Source organism: Nuphar pumila, chromosome 5 (assembly GCF_984573655.1).
Source record: "Nuphar pumila chromosome 5, dmNupPumi1.hap1.1, whole genome shotgun sequence".
In the NCBI taxonomy this organism is placed as follows: domain Eukaryota; kingdom Viridiplantae; phylum Streptophyta; class Magnoliopsida; order Nymphaeales; family Nymphaeaceae; genus Nuphar; species Nuphar pumila.
Genome location: NC_143253.1, coordinates 133,537,994 through 133,558,494, shown reverse-complemented (window position 1 = coordinate 133,558,494; position 20,501 = coordinate 133,537,994). Strand labels below are relative to the sequence as shown.

Below are 20,501 nucleotides of genomic sequence, written 5' to 3'. Positions count from 1 at the left end.
ATAGTTAATCTACCCTCACACAAAAAACCTATTGGTTGTCGCTGGGTCTTCAAAGTTAAAACTAAAAGCGATGGTTCTTTAGAACGATATAAAGCTAGATTAGTTGCTAAGGGATACTCCCAAGAATATGGCATTGATTACGAAGAAACATTCGCTCCTGTAGCTCGAATGACCAGTGTTAGGACTTTAATAGCTGTTGCAGCAACCAAAAAATGGCCCATTTATCAACTTGATGTAAAAAATGCTTTTTTAAATGGAAGTTTAAGTGAAGAAGTTTATATGGATCCGCCACCCGGAATAAATCTTAAGCAAGGTCAAACTCTTCGGCTTTTAAAGGCATTATATGGCCTTAAACAAGCTCCTAAGGCTTGGTATGATCGTTTCAGTAATATCATGATAAAGTTAGGATTTCACTCTTGTTATACTGACACTGCTCTTTTTGTCAAACATGCAGGTTCTAGTATCGTAATTTTGTTGCTTTATGTTGATGATATGATTATCATTGGAAATGATCAAAATAGTATTATTAATGTTAAAAATATGTTAAAAAATAATTTTGATATGTCTGACTTAGGTTTTCTCAGATATTTTCTTGGAATTGAAGTTGCATATTCTCCTAGAGGATATATTTTGTCACAGATGAAGCTTGCTGCAGATATATGTTCTAAGTCTGGGATTTCCGATGAAAAGAAAGTAGAGACTCCCGAGGTTATTAATGCCAAATTGCGGTTGGAAGATGGGGTTCTTCTGGAAGATCCTACACCTTACAGACAACTCATTGGGTCTCTTACCTATTTAACTATCACCAGACCAGATATCACTCATGCGGTTCACTCTGTTAGCCAATTTCAGCATGCTCCTACAACTGTGCATATGAGTGTTGTTCTCCGAATCATTCGCTACATTCGGAATACCATCAATAAAGGGCTATTTCTATCCTCCTCTTCTTCCTTGAATCTTCTTGCTTATACTGATGCAGATTGGGGAGGTAATCCCAATGATCGAGTCTCAACTACTGGTTTTTGTGTTTTTTTAGGAGACTCTTTGATTGCCTGGCGATGCAAGAAGCAGCAGAAAGTTTCACTATCATCCACTGAAGCTGAGTACCGGGCTATGGCAACCACGACAATGGAACTTGTATGGCTTCGCAGTTTGCTTAAAGACATGGGAGTTGATATTACCGAAGCCTCAAAGCTATGTTGCGACAACAAGAGTGCCATCTATATTGCGAGCAATCATACTTTTCATGAGCGTACAAAACATATCGAAATGGATTGCCACTATGTCCGTGACGAATTCTTGCGAGGAACTATTTCTCTTTCGTATGTCACTTCAGAATATCAGTTGGCGGACTTCTTCACTAAAGCTCTTCCGGCTCCTCGCTTCATGTTTCTTCTTGGCAAACTTTCCGTCATTTCCCCGTAAAGTTTGAGGGGGGGTGTTAAAATGTATCTTATATATATATATATATTCTGTATATTACATCAATACCCGATAGGGGTATTTTTGTAATTTCACTAGTTGTTTTAGAAAACAACTATTTTCATATTTTGTTAAAATGTATTTTTTTCTTTTTTATTTTTTTCATTTATTTTTTGTATTTTTTATATCACAAAAGGGGCTCCAACCATAGAGTCGTTGGAGCCCCCAACGGTCACAAATGTGACCGTTGGGGGCTCCCAACGACTGCATGGGAGCCCCCTTTTGGGCTCTCCTTTTGAGGCATTTTGCCTCCCCTTCTCTCCTCTCCCTTTTGTATAAATAGGGGTGATCCCCTTGTATGTAATTCATTCTTGAGAGCTCTCTCTCTTCTCAATAAGAGACTTTTTATATTGTTGCCTTCTTTAAGGCTTGTGCTTGTATTGTCCCTTCGTGGACTTGTGATATTGTCTCTTTTTCATTGTTGTATGTGCTTGTATGCACTCTTTATATTTCCGCAATATCTCATTACAAATAATATCATCCACGGACTAAAATATACAATTTACCTCACTCTTGTGAAAAATAAACAAAGAAGTATTTGTCTTGGAATCTTTAAAGTCTAGAGATCTCAAAAAAGAACTATCTAGAAAACCAAACTCTAGGTGCTTGCTTTAGGCCATATAGAGCCTTCTTTAGTAAACACACATGATTGTGATGATTTTGGTCTTCAAACCCAGGAGGTTGATCCATGAATGCCACTTCAGAAATATGCCCATTTAGAAAGACATTATTTACATCTAGCTATTGAATCACCCAATTATTACTGGCTGCCAAGGATACCACAGTTCTGATAGTGGTTGGTTTTATGACAGGGATGAAAGTTTCAAAATAGTCCAATCCTTCTTGATTACCTTGGCTACCAACCTCGCTTTATAACTTTCTAAGGATCAATCTGCTCTTCTTTTAATTTTATAGATCTACTTGCACCCTATCACATGTTGATTTTTTCTGGCAGGAATAAGATGTGAAACAGAGCTGCACCACTAAAGAAAAAGAGAGAAGAAAAAAGGAGATAGCAAGGAGAGAGAGAGGCTGCAGAAATTTCCAAAGCACGTCCTTCCAATGTGTACCATGTGGGAGGTTTTCCTTTCTAATATAACAAAACAGATTTGCTACAAGTATAAGTTTACCCCTCTCACTAATATACAACATAATATTTAGTAGGGGTTAAAACATGAAATGCAAAATATTATAAAGGAATAAAATAATATGAATCTATGATTGATGTGAATATGAATCCATACATGGATCTGGATCCAGACCCATTATCACGTCTCATTAGCCTCCCTCAAGTTGTATATGGTGAGAATCATGGATAACTTGCTTTTCAAGTACCAAAATCGTTGTTTGTTCAGTCCCTTTGTAAACAAATCTGTCACTTGATCCTCTGTTCCAATGATTTTTTACTCAATTTCGTCATTTTCTATCTTACTCCGGATGAAATGCTTATCTATCTCATTATGCTTCCTTCTTCCGTGCTGAATAGGATTAAGGGAAATCTTAATTGCGCTTTGGTTGTCACATAACAAAATAGAACTTGGTATTTTCTGATCCAAATCGCTCAACAAATATCTGATTCAAGTTACTTCTGAAGAGGCTGCAGCCATGGCTCGATACTCAGCTTCTATACTAGAACGTTCTATTGCCTTTTGCTTCTTACTACTTTATGAAACTAAATTTCTTCCGACAAAGACACAGTATCCTGAAACTGACCTTCTTTCATCTAGATCTCCTACCCACTCTATATCTGAGAAGGCCATTACTATAATCATATCATCATTTTCATCTCTCTTTCTATAATAAAGTTCATTCCCTAGTGTACCTTTAAGGTACCTAAGAATCCTTTTAACAACCTACACATGACTAGTGAAGAAGCTTTGGGGTTTGGGGTTTTGTCATGGGTACCGTTCCGGAACCTAAGCTTATGCTCACAAAGATGGAAGAAGGTCAAGAAAAGGCTCTTGAAGGAGATGCTCGCCTCAAGGCCATTGAAAGTCATCAAAAGGAAGTGGAAGATTGGGAAAACAATCACGCAAAAATCCTTGCGTGGTTTATGAACAATGTGGAGCTTAAGGTATGTGCTAATATAGCTAAATTTCGTAGAGCCAATGAGGCTTGGTCCTTTATGAAGGGTATGTATACCCAAAAGGATCTTGCAAGGGCTTATTTCTTGCAAGAAAAGATTAGAACCACCAAGCAAGGTGATTCTAGCATTCAAGACTATTATAGTGCTTTAAACCCACTATGGGATGAATTGGCTCTCTTGGAGTCAAAATGGGTTTCTATGGAAGATATTGATTTAAGGCAAAAACAAATGGAACAAGAGCGATTGTTCCAATTTTTTTTTGGGCTACGTCCTGAATTTGAGCAAGTGAGATCTTCACTTCTCCATAGATCTATTTTTCCTCCTATTGAGGATGCTATTGCCGAAATCACTCAAGAGGAGACAAGGCTTGGCATGAGTAAGCATGTCGATGAAGTCCTTGCCGTATCAAAACCGGGTAATAATGTTAGAACCTATAAACCTCCTCATTTTGGGAAACAAGGAAACTACAATGGAGGAAGAAAAATGATTGTTTGCCATTATTGCAATGAGCCGGGTCACATTAGACCCATTTGTCCAAAGCTTATTGGAACCTTCAAGCCTAAAGTGGCTTCTCTTGAGGAAACCACCACCAAAGAAGATGAAGGCAAGAACAATGACATCAAAGAAACTCTTGGACAAATATCCATGGCTCTCCAACAAATGCTAAAGGTTTCTTCCTCCACATCGGGTGCGGCTATTGCTTCATCATCTTCACCCGGTACGTATTCTTGGATCCTTGACTCCGGAGCTTCCTTTCATATGACCCCTCATGAGGATGCACTTGTTGATGTTTGCACCAATTCAAAGGACTCTTGTGTTTCTACGGCCGATGGAACCTTTTTAAAAATTTCAAGTATTGGCTCTTTTAAAGATGCACAAAATTTTTGTGTTCCAAAAGTAAGAGTTGTTCCCAAACTAAATTTAAACCTATTTTCGGTTTCTCAAATTGCCGACCATGGATGTGAAATATCTTTCTCATCTAATGGTTGCTTTGTGCAGGATCTCCGGTCCGGGAAGCGGATTGGGCAAGGCCATAGAAAGGGAGACCTCTATTATCTGGACCATCTTGATCTCCCTACAAACTTTTTTTGTTCTTATGTCCAAGAGAAAAGCATGGAAACTTGGCATAAAAGACTTGGTCATCCAAGTTATTCTAAAATGTATCTCTTTCCTTTTGGAAACAAATTTTGTAAGGAAAAAGAAATTAATTGCAAAGATTGCATTTTTGGAAAAATGAAGTCTACTCCATTTCCAAATAGAACTTTTCTTTCATCAAGGCCTTTTGAATTGGTGCATTCGGATGTGTGGGGGCCCTCTCCGGTTATGTCTAAAGGGGGTTATTCATATTATGTTACGTTTATTGATGACTTTACTCGGTATGTTTGGATTTATTTCCTTAGTCATAAATCGGAAGTATTTGCTTTCTTTAAAGATTTTCATAAAAAAGTTCAAAATCAATTTCAAAGTAACATATCCATGTTAAGATCCGATTCCGGTGGCGAGTACTTATCTCATGAATTCCAAAACTATTTAATCCAAAATGGCATTTGCCATCAAAAGTCATGTCCTAGGACTCCCCAACAAAATGGCCTAGCGGAAAGGAAACATAGGCACATTATAGAAACCACTAGAACATTACTTATTTCTAAAAATATTCCAAAGAAGTTTTGGGCCGAAGCCGTTCTAACCTCAACCTATCTAATCAATAGAATGCCCTCTTCTAAGTTAAAAAATGTTTCTCCCTATGAAAAACTCTTTAAATTTTCACCCGATTTCAATCGTCTTCGTATTTTTGGTTGCAAATGTTTTGTCCTATTACATAAAAGAGATAAGTTATCTCCAAAAGCAATTGAATGTGTTTTTTTAGGATATGGTGAAAATAAAAAAGGGTATAGATGTTATGATTTTAAGAATGATAAACTATATATTTCAAAAGTTGTAACATTTCTAGAAGAAGAAAACAGTTTTGATAAACTAAAAGAAACAAATGAAATTGACTACATATTCTTATATGATCTTATTGATGACATACAAGAAGATTTTCTTGAAAACATTGATCATTCTCATGAGGTATCCCCTCTTGACATAACTCCCTCAAATGATAGTGATTTGAATATAAATGTTCATGATAGTGATACCAATATAAATGTTTACTCAAGAAGAAATCAAGAAAATCCTATTAGTGCCCTCGAAAAATACTCTCAAATTTCTGAATCCACTGAGGAACCACAAGTTAGGCATTCTTATAGAATATCAATACCTCCAAATAGGTTTGTATCCTATGATTCCTTAACTCCCAACTATCGAGCATGTTTAATAACCTTACACTCTTATTTTGAACCGGCACATTATAATCAAGCTAAATCTATACCTCATTGGGTTGAAGCAATGCAAGTTGAACTTAATGCATTAAAAAAGGCCAATACTTGGGAAATAGTTAATCTACCCTCACACAAAAAACCTATTGGTTGTCTCTGGGTCTTCAAAGTTAAAACTAAAAGCGATGGTTCTTTAGAATGATATAAAGCTAGATTAGTTGCTAAGGGATACTCCCAAGAATATGGCATTGATTACGAAGAAACATTCGCTCCTGTAGCTCGAATGACCAGTGTTAGGACTTTAATAGCTGTTGCAGCAACCAAAAAATGGCCCATTTATCAACTTGATGTAAAAAATGCTTTTTTAAATGGAAGTTTAAGTGAAGAAGTTTATATGGATCCGCCACCCGGAATAAATCTTAAGCAAGGTCAAACTCTTCGGCTTTTAAAGGCATTATATGGCCTTAAACAAGCTCCTAAGGCTTGGTATGATCGTTTCAGTAATATCATGATAAAGTTAGGATTTCACTCTTGTTATACTGACACTGCTCTTTTTGTCAAACATGCAGGTTCTAGTATCGTAATTTTGTTGCTTTATGTTGATGATATGATTATCATTGGAAATGATCAAAATAGTATTATTAATGTTAAAAATATGTTAAAAAATAATTTTGATATGTCTGACTTAGGTTTTCTCAGATATTTTCTTGGAATTGAAGTTGCATATTCTCCTAGAGGATATATTTTGTCACAGATGAAGCTTGCTGCAGATATATGTTCTAAGTCTGGGATTTCCGATGAAAAGAAAGTAGAGACTCCCGAGGTTATTAATGCCAAATTGCGGTTGGAAGATGGGGTTCTTCTGGAAGATCCTACACCTTACAGACAACTCATTGGGTCTCTTACCTATTTAACTATCACCAGACCAGATATCACTCATGCGGTTCACTCTGTTAGCCAATTTCAGCATGCTCCTACAACTGTGCATATGAGTGTTGTTCTCCGAATCATTCGCTACATTCGGAATACCATCAATAAAGGGCTATTTCTATCCTCCTCTTCTTCCTTGAATCTTCTTGCTTATACTGATGCTGATTGGGGAGGTAATCCCAATGATCGAGTCTCAACTACTGGTTTTTGTGTTTTTCTAGGAGACTCTTTGATTGCCTGGCGATGCAAGAAGCAGCAGAAAGTTTCACTATCATCCACTGAAGCTGAGTACAGGGCTATGGCAACCACGACAATGGAACTTGTATGGCTTCGCAATTTGCTTAAAGACATGGGAGTTGATATCACCGAAGCCTCAAAGCTGTGTTGCGACAAGAGTGCCATCTATATTGCGAGCAATCATACTTTTCATGAGCGTACAAAACATATCGAAATGGATTGCCACTATGTCCGTGACGAATTCTTGCGAGGAACTATTTCTCTTTCGTATGTCACTTCAGAATATCAGTTGGCGGACTTCTTCACTAAAGCTCTTCCGGCTCCTCGCTTCATGTTTCTTCTTGGCAAACTTTCCGTCATCTCCCCGTAAAGTTTGAGGGGGGGTGTTAAAATGTATCTAATATATATATATATATATATAATATATATATATAATATATATATATATATATTCTGTATATTACAAAATACCCGATAGGGGTAGTTTTGTAATTTCACAATAGTTGTTTTAGAAAACAACTATTTTCAGTTTTCATTTAAATGTATTTTTCTTTTTTATTTTTTTCCTTTTATTTTTTGTATTTTTTAAATATCAAAAAGGGGCTCCAACATAGAGTCGTTGGAGCCCCCAACGGTCACAAATGTGACCGTTGGGGGCTCCCAACGACTCCATGGGAGCCCCCTTTTTGGCTCCCCTTTTGAGGCATTTTGCCTCCTCCTCTCTCCTCTTCCTTTTGTATAAATAGGGGTGATCCCCTTGTATATTTTTCATTCTTGAGAGCTTCTCTCTCTTTTCAATAAGAGGCTTTGTATATTGTTGCCTTCTTAAAGGCTTGTGCTTGTATTGTCCCTTCGTAGACTTGTGATATTGTCTCTTTTTCATTGTTGTATGTGCTTGTATGCACTCTTTATATTTCCGCAATATCTCATTACACCTCCATGTCAAGCTTTGCAATTTGAGCCTTGGACACATTTGATATCTGATAAGAAGTAGGCGGTCTACCATTTTTATCCCAACACCTATCCTCAAGATGTCCCAATTTGCCACAGTAGGTGCACTGAAATCTACCTCTTCCCCCTGTACCTCTGCCTCGACCTCTGCCACGCATATTTAGGAAATTTCCTCTTCCCCGACCTGGGGTGACTACCAGAACAGATGTTTGTGAGTCAGAATGAGTTTGTGGAAGAGCGATAGCCAATCTACTCAGGCGGTTGTAGGCTTCGGCAAGAGTAGGGACATCCGATCATGTCAACATCTGAACTTTGGCAACAGCAAATTCAGATGATGGTCCTGTCAGGAATCTTGCAACCATGGTTTGCTCCTGGTGGGATTTCTGCGTTGTACAACATAGGGGCCTGTGTGCATTCAGCCTCTCAAATGCAGATTTGATAGATGCATAATATTGAGCCAGCGTCTGATCTCCTTGTTGTAGTTGGTAAATCTCCTGCTCGACTTGTAGGATGTGGCTCACATTTGTCTCGTGAGAGTACGTATCTCGAAGGTTGTCCCACATTTCTTTAGCAGTGGTGTAGTAAATAAGTCCATCAGCGATATGAGGCAATACACTGTTCTTCATCCACGACATAACGATGTCGTTATCTTCATCCCATGTGTTATATTTCCTAGTTTTATCAGGTGGTTCTGGTTCTAAAAGAATATGCTTTTTTCGATGACCAAAGACGGACATCATAAAAGTTCGGGACCACCTTGCATAGTTAGAGTCGTCTAGCTTGACAGATGACTCGTACGAAAAAGGATTCGCAAAGGCTTTATAATCTCCAATCAGTTCCCTCTTTAGATCACCCTATCAGATTCATTCACAGGAAATAAGGAGAGAGAGAGTGAAAGAGAGAGAGAGAAATTCACAATGGCTGGGGCGACACTGCAATACACGACCTCCAAAACCCTAAGCATTATAAAGTAAAAACATATACATATTACAAGAATGCCATTAATGAGATCCTATTTAACATGTGTTTTATATAATATGCGTATGGATCTGGATCCAGATCCATATGCATATGCAAACTGTATTCTAACACCCTCCCTCAAGTTGTACGTGATTTTGGAGCATGTACAACTTGCTCTTCAATAGCCAAAATTGGCGTCCTGTTAATCCCTTGGTAAACAGGTCTGCCACTTGATCTTTTGTTCGAACATGACGTAGTTCTATCTCCTTTCTGCCGTATGAAATGTTGATCAATCTCAATGTGCTTCGTTCTGCTATGCTGGATAGGATTACATGCAATGTTTATTGCACTTTGATTGTCACATAAAAGAAATGATCGAATAATTGTCTCCCCAAGATCACTCAATAAGTGTCTAATCCATGTGGCTTCTGCCGTGCCTGCAGCCATCGATCTGTATTCAGCCTCTGTACTCGATCGTGCCACTGCCTTTTGTTTTCTGCTGCTCCAAGACACTAAATTGTGCCCAATATAAACACAATATCCAAAGACAGATCGTCTCTCATCTGGATCCCCTGCCCAATCTGCGTCTGTATAAGTGATAAGTGCATGTCCTCTATGCAGATTATCGTTCTTGCGATAAACAAGTCTGTCTCCTATAGTTCCTTTTAAATAGCGTAGAATGCGCTTCACAGCTTCCATATGACCCTCCGTTGGAGCATGCATAAACTGGGATACCTGATTGACAACATAAACTATATCAGGTCTGGTAAAGGTCAAGTATTGTAACATCCCCACGAGACTTCTATACGTTGTAGGGTTGACACAAAGATGACCGACCATCTTCAGAGCTCAGCCTTTGATGTAATACACTAGGAGTGCTGACTGGTTTGCAATTCGTCATCCCGGCTCTTTCCAGAAGGTCAAGAGTGTATTTTTGTTGCATGAGTGTCAATGTGTCTTGTTGTCTGTCAACTTCCACACCAAGGAAGTACCGCAACTCCCCTAAATCTTTCATCTTGAAAGTTTTCATTAAAAACTGTTTCACGTCTTGCACATGACTATCTGAGCTCCCAGTGATCACAATGTCATCAACATATATAAGAAGAAGTATAACAATGTCCGCCTTTTGGTAAATAAAAAGTGAGTGATCCAGAGAGCATCTTCTAAAACCATAACTCTGAATCTGCATAGAGAAACTTTCAAACCAGGAACGGGACGCCTGTTTCAACCCATACAGAGATTTTCTTAGTTTGCACACCCAGGCAATAGGATCCTTCTCGGCATAACCAGGTGGTTGCTCCATATACACTTCTTCCTTTAAAGTTCCATGCAAAAATGCATTTTTAACATCCATCTGGCTAAGGCTCCAACCTTGATCGACTGCTAGGGATATGATGATACGAATAGTACCCATTTTGACTACGGGACTAAAAGTTTCATCGTAGTCTTCACCATATTGTTGTGTGAATCCTCGAGCAACAAGTCGCGCCTTATATCTGTCAATACTTCTTTCAGGCTTATATTTTATTTTATAAACCCATTTTGAGCCAACTACATTCTTTCCTTCTGGCCGAGATACTATTTCCCAAGTCTAGCATTCATGAAGAGCTTCCATTTCTTCATTCATAGCTTCAGTCCAATGACGGGATTGAAGAGCTTGATTATAACAAGTGGGTTCATCCTGTTTTGTGAGCTGAGACATAAACAACTGGAAATCAAGGGTGAAGGTCTCATAACTCACCCATCGTTGAATAGGATGCTTAATGCGTGACGGCCTTTGAGCCGAATCATTGGCGATGCTTTCCTCCACATTCCTCGGCTCTGTATTTTTGTCCCGTCTAGTGTATATCTGTCCAGAGAAACGTTCTACTGGGGGTGGCTCAACTGGAGATAATTCACCATGCATTTGTGAGTCATTCAACTCCCTACTCAAGCCGAAGAAAGGACAATTTGTTTGACATGTTTCTCCTGTATTAGCAAAAAGATCTGCGCTCATCCATGGATCATATACTTCTAATTCTCGAGGTGGCAACACTGCAGAGTCATTGACCTGAAAATTTTGTTCATCAAAAACAACATTTCTGGAGGTCCTAATATGTTTTATAGTAGGGTCATAGCATCGATAACCTTTGTATTCATCTGCATACCCAACAAATCTGCACTTGACAGCCTTGTCCTGAAACTTATTTCGCAGAGATGAATCAATATGTACATAACATACACAACCAAAAACACGCAGTTCATCGTAAGAGGGATGTTGCCCAAATAAAGTATAATAGGGAGATTTCCGATCCAAGAGTGCCATAGGAAGACGATTTATGATATGAACTGATGTGTGAAAAACTTCTGTCCAGAGACTAACAGGCACATTGCTATCATGTAACATGCTCATCGCACTCTCGACAATATGCCTGTGTTTCCTCTCTGCAACCCCATTTTGTTGAGGAGTATGAGGGCAAGAAACCTGTCGGCTTATTCCTTTATCTCGAAGAAAGGCAATAAACTCGTTCGACGAATACTCTCCTCCACCATCACATTGTAAATGCACAATATCACAAGCAAACTTTGTTTTGACCATCGAATGGAATTCCCGAAATATTTGAAAAACTTCATGCTTGTGTTTTAAGAAATATATCCAAGTATAACGGGAATAGGAATCAATAAAGACAACATAGTAACGACTGCCAGAAAGAGAAGGAATAGGTGCGGGTCCCCAAACATCGGAACAAATAATCTCAAATGACTTTGAAGCTCTTTTATTTATAATATGAAAAGGAAGAACATGGCTTTTGCAGAGTTCGCATGAAGAACATTTATTATTATTATCAAAAAATGAACTTAAACTAGACTCTGGAAGGAGACCATCAGATACAAGATTTTCAACGAAACCTCGACTACAATGTCCCAAACGACTATGCCAAATATCTGGCTTATTACAATGAGATGAATTAAAAACTTCCAATAAAGGAAAAAACAAAGACTCTGAAGGCGAAGACACTGAAGAATGCTTGGACGACTTCAACTGGAGAACTGGGACTGAGGGCGAAGACACTGGAGGAATCTCCTTGAAGACGTACATGTTTCCTTGTCGCTCCCCCTTAGCGAACGTCTCATTCGTTCGTAGATCCTTAACATAAACAGAAGATGGAGTAAATTTGACGGAAGAATTCATATCGTCAACAAGTTTAGCTACAGAAACAATGTTCTTTTTAATATTAGGAGCAAGAAGGACATTTGACAAATGAAGTGAGGACTTTGACATAGGGATATGTGTATTGCCAGTATGACTAATGGAGTGATAAGTTCCATCTCCCGTAACTATACTACCTTTTTCAAAATAAGGCAATAAGTGAGATAACTTACCCGCATTAGCCGTAACATGTGTGGCGGCACCTGAATCAACATACCATTTGCCTTGTTCATTTTGCTTGATCGTCATCTGTGACAATGCTGATAACAAAAGTTGTTGCACATCTGTGGATGGCACTTTTGTGTCGACAGCAATAGTTGATTTATTCTCAATTTTGTTTAGTTTTTCTCTATTCTGTGGATTGAACCAACAATCAGCTTTCACATGTCCTCTTTTGTTACATAAGAAACAAGTGGGCACTCTCCTCTGATTCCCTGTATTAAAAACCCCTGAAATATTAGGTGTAGGTAAGATACCACGTCCTCCCTGCCCGAAACGTCCGCGGCCTCTGCCTCCTTGATACCCTCCATTCCCTCGTCCAAAACCTACAGAAGTGTCCATGGCCAAAACTGAATGAGGACGAGCTGACTCATTTCCTTCTGCCCTTTGCTTCATAATCATCTCATGCTGGAGAAGTTTCGCTTGGAGGTCGTCAAAAGTGGGCAAGTGAGGAAGGCAGGATAAAGCTGTGGTAAACATGTCAAAATCAGGACCCAATCCATCGAGAAGTTGTTGAACTTTATCTTTATCTGCAATAGCACTTCCAACAACAACCAATTGATCAGTAATACTCTTCAAGCGGCCTATGTATTCCATGACGGTCATGGAGCCTTTCTTCAAACTTTGAAATCCATTTTTTAAGTACATAACTCGGGCTTCTGATATCTGAGAGTATGTCTGAGACAACTTACTCCACAGATCTGCCGCAGTGCAATCATCTGAAAGAGTAACCAACACTTCTTTAGAGAGTGTTGACGTAATATAAGCAACCAAAGACTGATCCCGCTTCCTCCAAGCTGTATACTCTGGATTCTTAATAGAAATGGTAATTGTGTCACCCTTCTCATCCTTGGTTTCCTGCAAAATAAGCCGTGGTGGCATAGGAACTAAACCACCCAAATGTTCATCGAGATCCTGACTCCGTATAAAAGGAAGGATTTGCCTCTTCCAGGTCAAAAAATTAGAATGAGTAAGTTTTTCAGTAACAAGCTGACTCAAGAAATTGGCAGAGGGACCAGATGACGAAGAGAAATCCATAGCAGTGAAACGATGAATAAGCAAACAAGATGAATAGAGGAAAAATACCTGTACTACCAAAAGTGTTGCACAAAGAACACTAAAACAACAATAAAGGAAAGGAGAAATGAAACCAACACAGGTCTGAAAAACAGTCGTTGATGTTGAGGAAAAGATGGAATCAACACAACGATGGAATGAAGAAGATAAACAAATGCCAATGAACGAGAATAATAAAAATGGGTAACAGAAAAGAAAAAAAACAGATGAGCACGCTGAAAGCTACGTCACATGGGTGCGGGTGCGGGTGCAGGCGCGGGTGCGGGTGCGGGGATTCAGCACTTCCAAAAAACCCGGGTGCAGGGGTGCGGCAAGGGCAAAAATGTAATATATATATATATATATATATATATATATATATATATATATAAAGGGGGTCGGGTTTTTTCAAATTTCACAACAGCAGCTGCTGTAGCTGACAGACAGCTGCTGTCAGCAGGTGTCAGCATATTTTTTTTTAAAAAAAATTCGCAGCCCATTTGGGCAATTTTTTTTAAAAAAAAAAATCCAAAAAATAAAATGGACCTAAATGATCCTGGGTGTGGTCAACGCACCCAGGATCGGGTTGACCGCACCCGGTGCCGCACCCGCACCCGCGTCGAGTCGCGTCGACGTGGGTGCGGCACCCTGCTAGCCGAATCCCTGTGACATAGGCTGAAAGGAAAAAGGGAAAAAAAAGGGACCACCTTTCAGAAGATGAGATTTCTGATTTAGAAGATGAGATTTGAGATAAAGAGAAGATGATCACGCTAAAACAGTCCACGCTGGGTGCTGTTCACGCTGAAGAATCACGATCTGGGGTTGCTGTTCACGCTGAAGAATCACGATCTGGGGTGTTGTTCACGCTGGGTTTGCTGTTCACGCTGGAAAATCACAATCTGGGGTTGTTGTTCACGCTGAAGAATCACGATTTGGGTTGTTCACGCTGAGGTTGTTGTTCACGCTGAAGAATCACGATCTGGGGTTGCTGTTCACGCTGAAGAATCATGAACTCACGCTGGAACTGTTACTGTTCATGCTGAAGAATCACGATTTGTCAAGTTTTAGAACTTCTTCACGCACAGGATTAACCTAAGCTTTGATACCATATCAGATTCATTCACAGGAAATAAGGAGAGAGAGAGAGAGAAATTCACAATGGTTGGGGCGGCACTGCAATACACGACCTCCAAAACCCTAAGCATTATAAAGTAAAAACATATACATATTACAAGAATGCCATTAATGAGATCCTATTTAACATGTGTTTCATATAATATGCGTATGGATCTGGATCCAGATCCATACGCATATGCAAACTGTATTCTAACACACCCGCCATCTTGACTTAGTCTCAAACAGTCACCAGACTTTATCTAGATCTGATCAGTCCAGATCAGATTTGTGGCACACACAAAACAGGAAATCACGCAAGAACCAAGAAAATACGTCAATCAAAATCAGATGATACAGGAAAGGCACTTCCAATCTGACATAGGGACTCGTCAGATCTGATATAGGTTGGGCTCCACCACGATTATTTCACAACCAGACCTGTCGTTAGATCTGGTTTCAGATCAACGTCTGACACAACGACAAAAAAAAATACCTTCAGCAGACCCGATCTCCACCTGATCTGGTCTTCTCCACGATCCACACGCCACAATCAACTTCCACGTCAATCTTCAGCAGACCCGATCTCCACTTGATGGGTAGCAGCTGGCGACTTCAACCATGACAGAAAATCGAAGACTTGATTTTCTCTCCCAAGCCTTCCTTAATCACGACAGACATACCCAGATCTGAGTAAGATCTGATTCCTCCCCCCCTTTTTTTTTCAGATCTTCACCCTGTACACGACGAGATCGGGCACCCACGGCCATTGGGTCTTCATCCAACTTCCAGATCTGGCTTCAGATGTGAGTCATGACCTCCAGTCAGATCTTCATTGTCGTGACTACGTCTGACTACAGATCTGTCGCCAGATCTGATCTTCACCAAGAGGCGTTGATCACTGATCAGCAGAGGAGCGATGGGATGTTGATCTTCTCTGACTATCCGATGAGATATTGCTTGAAGGAGGCTGAGACGGGAACTCAGGCACCCAAGATCGCACGCTGCTCTGTACCATGTTAACGTCGGTTGGGTTCCTGATTAAACAGTAACTGAGAGAGAGAGAGAGAGAAAGAGTAATCGTCTGTTTCATTAGTCCCTAATCCCTACTTAAAGGAATTAGTACAAAATTAGGTTACTAAAAGAACCCATCTACTTATTACTAATTACATAAAGCTACCCAAAACCAAAAAGATATTTTCCTTTAACAGTTAATTAGGCCAAGCATCAATAAAATCATTCAAAGGTACCTAATTTTGCAGGTGGATGGCATTTACTATATTCACTTTTCAAAATCCATGTTAACAACTTCATATGCTGATGTGGGGTTGTGTCACGAGTACTATATTGAGCATCTCCCCATTTTCCCCAGTTCTTAGGTGAAGTTGCATAGCCTCTCAAAGGTCTACCATATTCTCATGAGATGTGCTTTATTTGGTGCAGGATGTGACTTGTTCCTTCCTCTAATGTTTAGAAAGTTTGATGTACTTTCCTACTTGAACTATTTTTGACAGTCTGGCATGGGCGAAAGGCATATTGGATGGGATGAACCACAGGGTGTTTGTTTTGGGCAATTAAAAAGAACATGTTTTTGCAAGTGGTCGGTCAAATCAGCGTTATGGATGTCAATGGTTAGAGTGAACGACAAGCTTCTGATTTCTCTCAAGTCTCAAGACTACTACCTCAGATGTCAAACATCCATCATGACATTAATGCAAATGTTAAATAGCTAAGACACAGTTGCCACTTGGATTTAAGCTGAAGTGACACGTTACCATTGGGGCCTGATTCAAATACTTTGTTTTGTCAGGAGTGATCTCATAACTGTTTCCACTCTTACTTCCACCCCTTTTGTGTCATGTTTTACTTCATTTACGCTTTCAACATGTAGTGAAACTTTTCTTGCCTCATTCCGTGCATTAGAAACATTGAAAAAGTTTGAGTTAATTGGATTTACAACCCTTTTTATCTTCAAGATGTAAAATAAATGATCTTGACTAATTTTTGCTGATAGAGCTTTACATTGTTAAGTAGGAGTCTGCTTACACTGCTTCTGATTTGGTGTTGTGACATACGCAAGTGCCAAGTCACATACATCTGCTGAGAATTTGTTGGGGTACTTTATGAATACCCTTTTTGCTGTTCAGTAATCTATTAGTGAACAACATTATGCACTTGCTGAGATTTATGTCATGGTTATGCAGTTATTTGCTATAGCAGTTCAGTGGTGTGCCTTTACCATGTCCAATGCTAGTTCACACGGTTAATTGTGGCTTGATTTTGTTGTAAATATTTGAAGATAATTCCACTGAAGTTGGTTGCCTTTGAAGTCTTAGCACTCCGTTCATATTCCCATATGACTAACATGGCATGACAACAGGGAACCAAACTCGAGGCCATCTGCTTCTGATTTGTTGCAGGTAATCTCTCAAACTGGTGTAGAGGAAAGAAAATATCTTCACATATTCCAACATATTAGTTTACTAAGTTAATTGCACATTATTCCCTTGCTTGCAGCATCCATTTGTTGTAGGTGAATGCCAGGATGTTCATCCTTTTTCTCGTTCATCTGCTATTGTGAGTTTACCTTCTTACTTTCTTTACACTGGAAATAATAGTCTCCTTGCCTGATCAAATGGCATATTATCACCTCAGGAGCAACCCGTGAACTTCCAACAGTCAGGTTCTTTTCTGAAAAGCTCGTAAGTTTATATTGATGTGCCATCTTTTAGTAATTTATAAATCATTAATTGTTATCTACTCTTTGATGGAAATATAAGAGTTCTGTGGCAGATTTAACCCATTGAACAGTCCAAGCACAATTAGCAGCCTTCATGATGTCCCAAATCTTGGCAGTGTGAGGTGCTCCACTATATACCTCGAGAGGCAATCTGGAACAGGTCCCATATGGGCGACCAGCACAAGTGGTGATTTGTGTCAACTAGGTGAAGAAGATAGGGAGGATGTCTCAAGGATTGATCCTGCTTCAGCAGTGGACCCTCTTACAAAGGTAATATGAACTGCAGTTTTTTATGAAATAGTTACACAGTAATAAACATTAGAACTTACATTTTTGGTTTTGACTCCAGAGCTTCAATCCCATGTCTGAGCCATTTGAAGATTGGCGAGATGATGTTGGTAAGTCTAAGAATGGAACTGGTAGCAGTCTCAGTATGGCTGCAGATGTTGATGATAGGGAGAGTGATTTCAGCTTTCCTTGTGGTCAATCAATGTGCGAAGATGATGATGAAGTGACGGAGTCTAAAATAAGAGCATTCTTGGATGAGAAGGTATCTATGTCATTTACATAGAACCAAGCAGGCTTTTTCTGTGATTTCTTTGTAGTGCAGCCCGTTAAGAGAGAATTAAAAACAAAAAAACAGATAAAAAAATGGTTTGGAAAAATTCTCCATTGCATTGATTGCAGTAGTCAAACTACACTTAAGTTTTCCTTGTAACTTTGTAAAATCCAAGCACCAGCTTACATGGCATTACTTGCCACACCAAAGAATATGCACAAGTTTGTCTGCAGATTTTAATTTAGTGATTCATTTGGGAAAACACAATTTACTTGTGAATTTTATTGTACAAATTGAAATTTTTTTTCTGTTTAAATTTAAAATATATATTTAAAAATAAAAATAGGAAAGGTTGGAATAAACATATTATATTTTCCATTATCTGAAGAAATACCGATTTTTATAAAATTATATTTTGCAAAAATGAACTTTTGGTTGCAATCTCCTAGTCCGCATATACAAGATAGAAACTATACATACATATTGAAACTTTTAATAGTAGACATTTTTACTTATCTAAGTTTTGTGTTCAGTTTTGAATAATGTGGAAAAGTTTCTTGCATTAAAGATGGAAATTATCAAACTTTTTGTTAAAAGATAAATTTTATAAACTGAGCGAAGAGATTTAGTATTAATTCAAAAATTTCTTTAATTATTTGAGCAAATGTAATGTATAATATAATAATAATAATTTACCTGAAGTGAACAAAAATGGAAACTAAACACTTCATCCTTCTTTTTCCTTCTCTTCTTGTGCTTTCCCCCTTTTTTCTATTTACAGTTCTATAATTTCGTGTATTCATGGCTGTCTGTTTGAGGAATAGACCTTGTAAAGAAATCAACATTCAAAAGAAAAAAGTTTCTGCCTTAATGCATTGATCATATTGCATAAGAATCACGGTCCTTTCCAATTAAGATTACTATTTTGCCATAATCTCTAGGCAGGATTGCAAATATGAGCTTCTGTTGCTACTGCAACCTCATTTTGTTTATATTTGTATATAGGCCTCGGAGCTAAAGAAATTGCAGACACCACTGTATGAAGAATTCTACAATACCCTGAATGCTGTTCCTCCAACCATTGAGGGGACTGGATATGGAAAAAATGCCACTTGGAAATTGCCTCCCAAGAGCAGATCACCCAGCAAAGTAACAAGGAATGAACCAGTGGGAGTGATAGATGCTACAAAAGGAATTATGAGTCCAAAGAGTTGCAGTCGTCGCATCTCAAATGGTGGAAACTCTGTGAGTAGCAGTGCTTTGTGGGAAGTTCCATCCTCAAGGCTGAATGTGGGGCAAGGTCTAGCACAAGATGGTCAGCATGAACCTGACACTCGGAGGTCAGTGTATAACTGTCAACTATATTAGCCATTGTATCTCCTGATATATGTCATCTAAATTGCATCGTTATCATGCAGCGTAAGCTATTCTGAGCGGCAGAGGTTGTGGAAAGAAGAGCTAGATAGGGAACTTGAGAGAGAACGAGGTACTGGCATCTAAACTCTATAGCAATTTATGCTACTGTAGAGGAAGGGGCGGCTACAGATTACATTGTATGAGTAGGATCAAACCAATGGCACAAGAGTATCTTTTCTGAAGGACAAATTGATTGAATGAGTTGCGCTTGCAAAATTCTTGTTTAGTCACTGAATTTTTCATTTGTTGAAACGTGGGGCAATAAAAGAAGAATAAAGATTGTGTTCCTAGTTCCTACAAGGGCTTCACTCATCTGGTGGGGGCGATGGGGGCAACTTGTGCATGACACCAAATTGACTCGATGTCACAAGTTCAAAAACCCAAGGGGCATTCATTGCTGCAAGGTAAAAGCTGGGCTTACTTGCTGGTGGGCAGGAGGGACCTCAAGGGTTTTACCAACTGGAGGCCTGCCAATGTGTGGTTGGTGACAAGGGAGTTTTCCCTTGCCTAACCAGAAAAAGACTATTCCTAGTTATTTAACGCAAACATACATGCATGATTTGTCAATAGGCACATCCAATGGCATAAATCCCTGAAATATGTGTGTTGATGTGCTTTTTTTTCCGAGGGACATTTTAGGATGTAATAGAAAGCATGCACGTGGGCCAAGCACCAGTTAGCCTCGGTTGTTTATCTTCAAACAGTCTAATAATCATTATCATTCTTGTGATGGATGCTTGCAGAAAGAAAGAAGTGTTTGGCAGCCAATGGCAGGAAATCATCTTCTCCAAGGGACACAGGATTGGCAGCATTTGCATCTCCATGAAAATATTGATGTCAGCATATTCCTTCATAGCTCTCACATCCTCAAAACTGTGGAAATATGAATGTGAGCTCCTCCGGGGCACAGTTTTTTATGCCTCGTGTTTGCTTCTTCATCCTACCATCCCCAAATCAACAGATTCATGTGCAACAATTTTGAAATCTATTGCCTGGGCACAGCCCCTAATGTCACAGGTAGCACACAATGCTACATTTTCTTTTTCATAATTACCTCTTGTAATATATTCAGACAGTTCCTATGCATATAACAGTTTTATCTGTTCGAGAAAAGCTACAGAATCTTGGAAGGGGCAAATGATTGCCTGATTATGAAGAAAGTAACAATAACTTTTGGTGTCACCTGTAAATATTCTTTTTGATATACTGCCAATGTGAAGATGTAGTTTACTTTTTTCAAGAGT

The 20,501-nt window shown here is 39.0% G+C and overlaps 1 protein-coding gene across 1 annotated transcript in view; it reads left to right on the top strand.

Annotated features, from left to right (window-relative positions):
- Positions 1-20,258, top strand: part of LOC149838830 (mitogen-activated protein kinase kinase kinase NPK1-like) — a 46,108-nt gene extending 25,850 nt beyond the window's left edge. Inside the window, exons 10-17 of the mRNA XM_090008331.1 lie at positions 16,923-16,962; positions 17,060-17,119; positions 17,198-17,244; positions 17,336-17,552; positions 17,632-17,832; positions 18,847-19,181; positions 19,260-19,327; positions 20,001-20,258. Coding sequence (XP_089864457.1) covers positions 16,923-16,962; positions 17,060-17,119; positions 17,198-17,244; positions 17,336-17,552; positions 17,632-17,832; positions 18,847-19,181; positions 19,260-19,327; positions 20,001-20,083 — 1,051 coding nt within the window. The 3' untranslated portion in view covers positions 20,084-20,258. The remainder of the gene's footprint in view (positions 1-16,922; positions 16,963-17,059; positions 17,120-17,197; positions 17,245-17,335; positions 17,553-17,631; positions 17,833-18,846; positions 19,182-19,259; positions 19,328-20,000) is intronic.
- Positions 20,259-20,501: the final 243 nt, after the last annotated feature.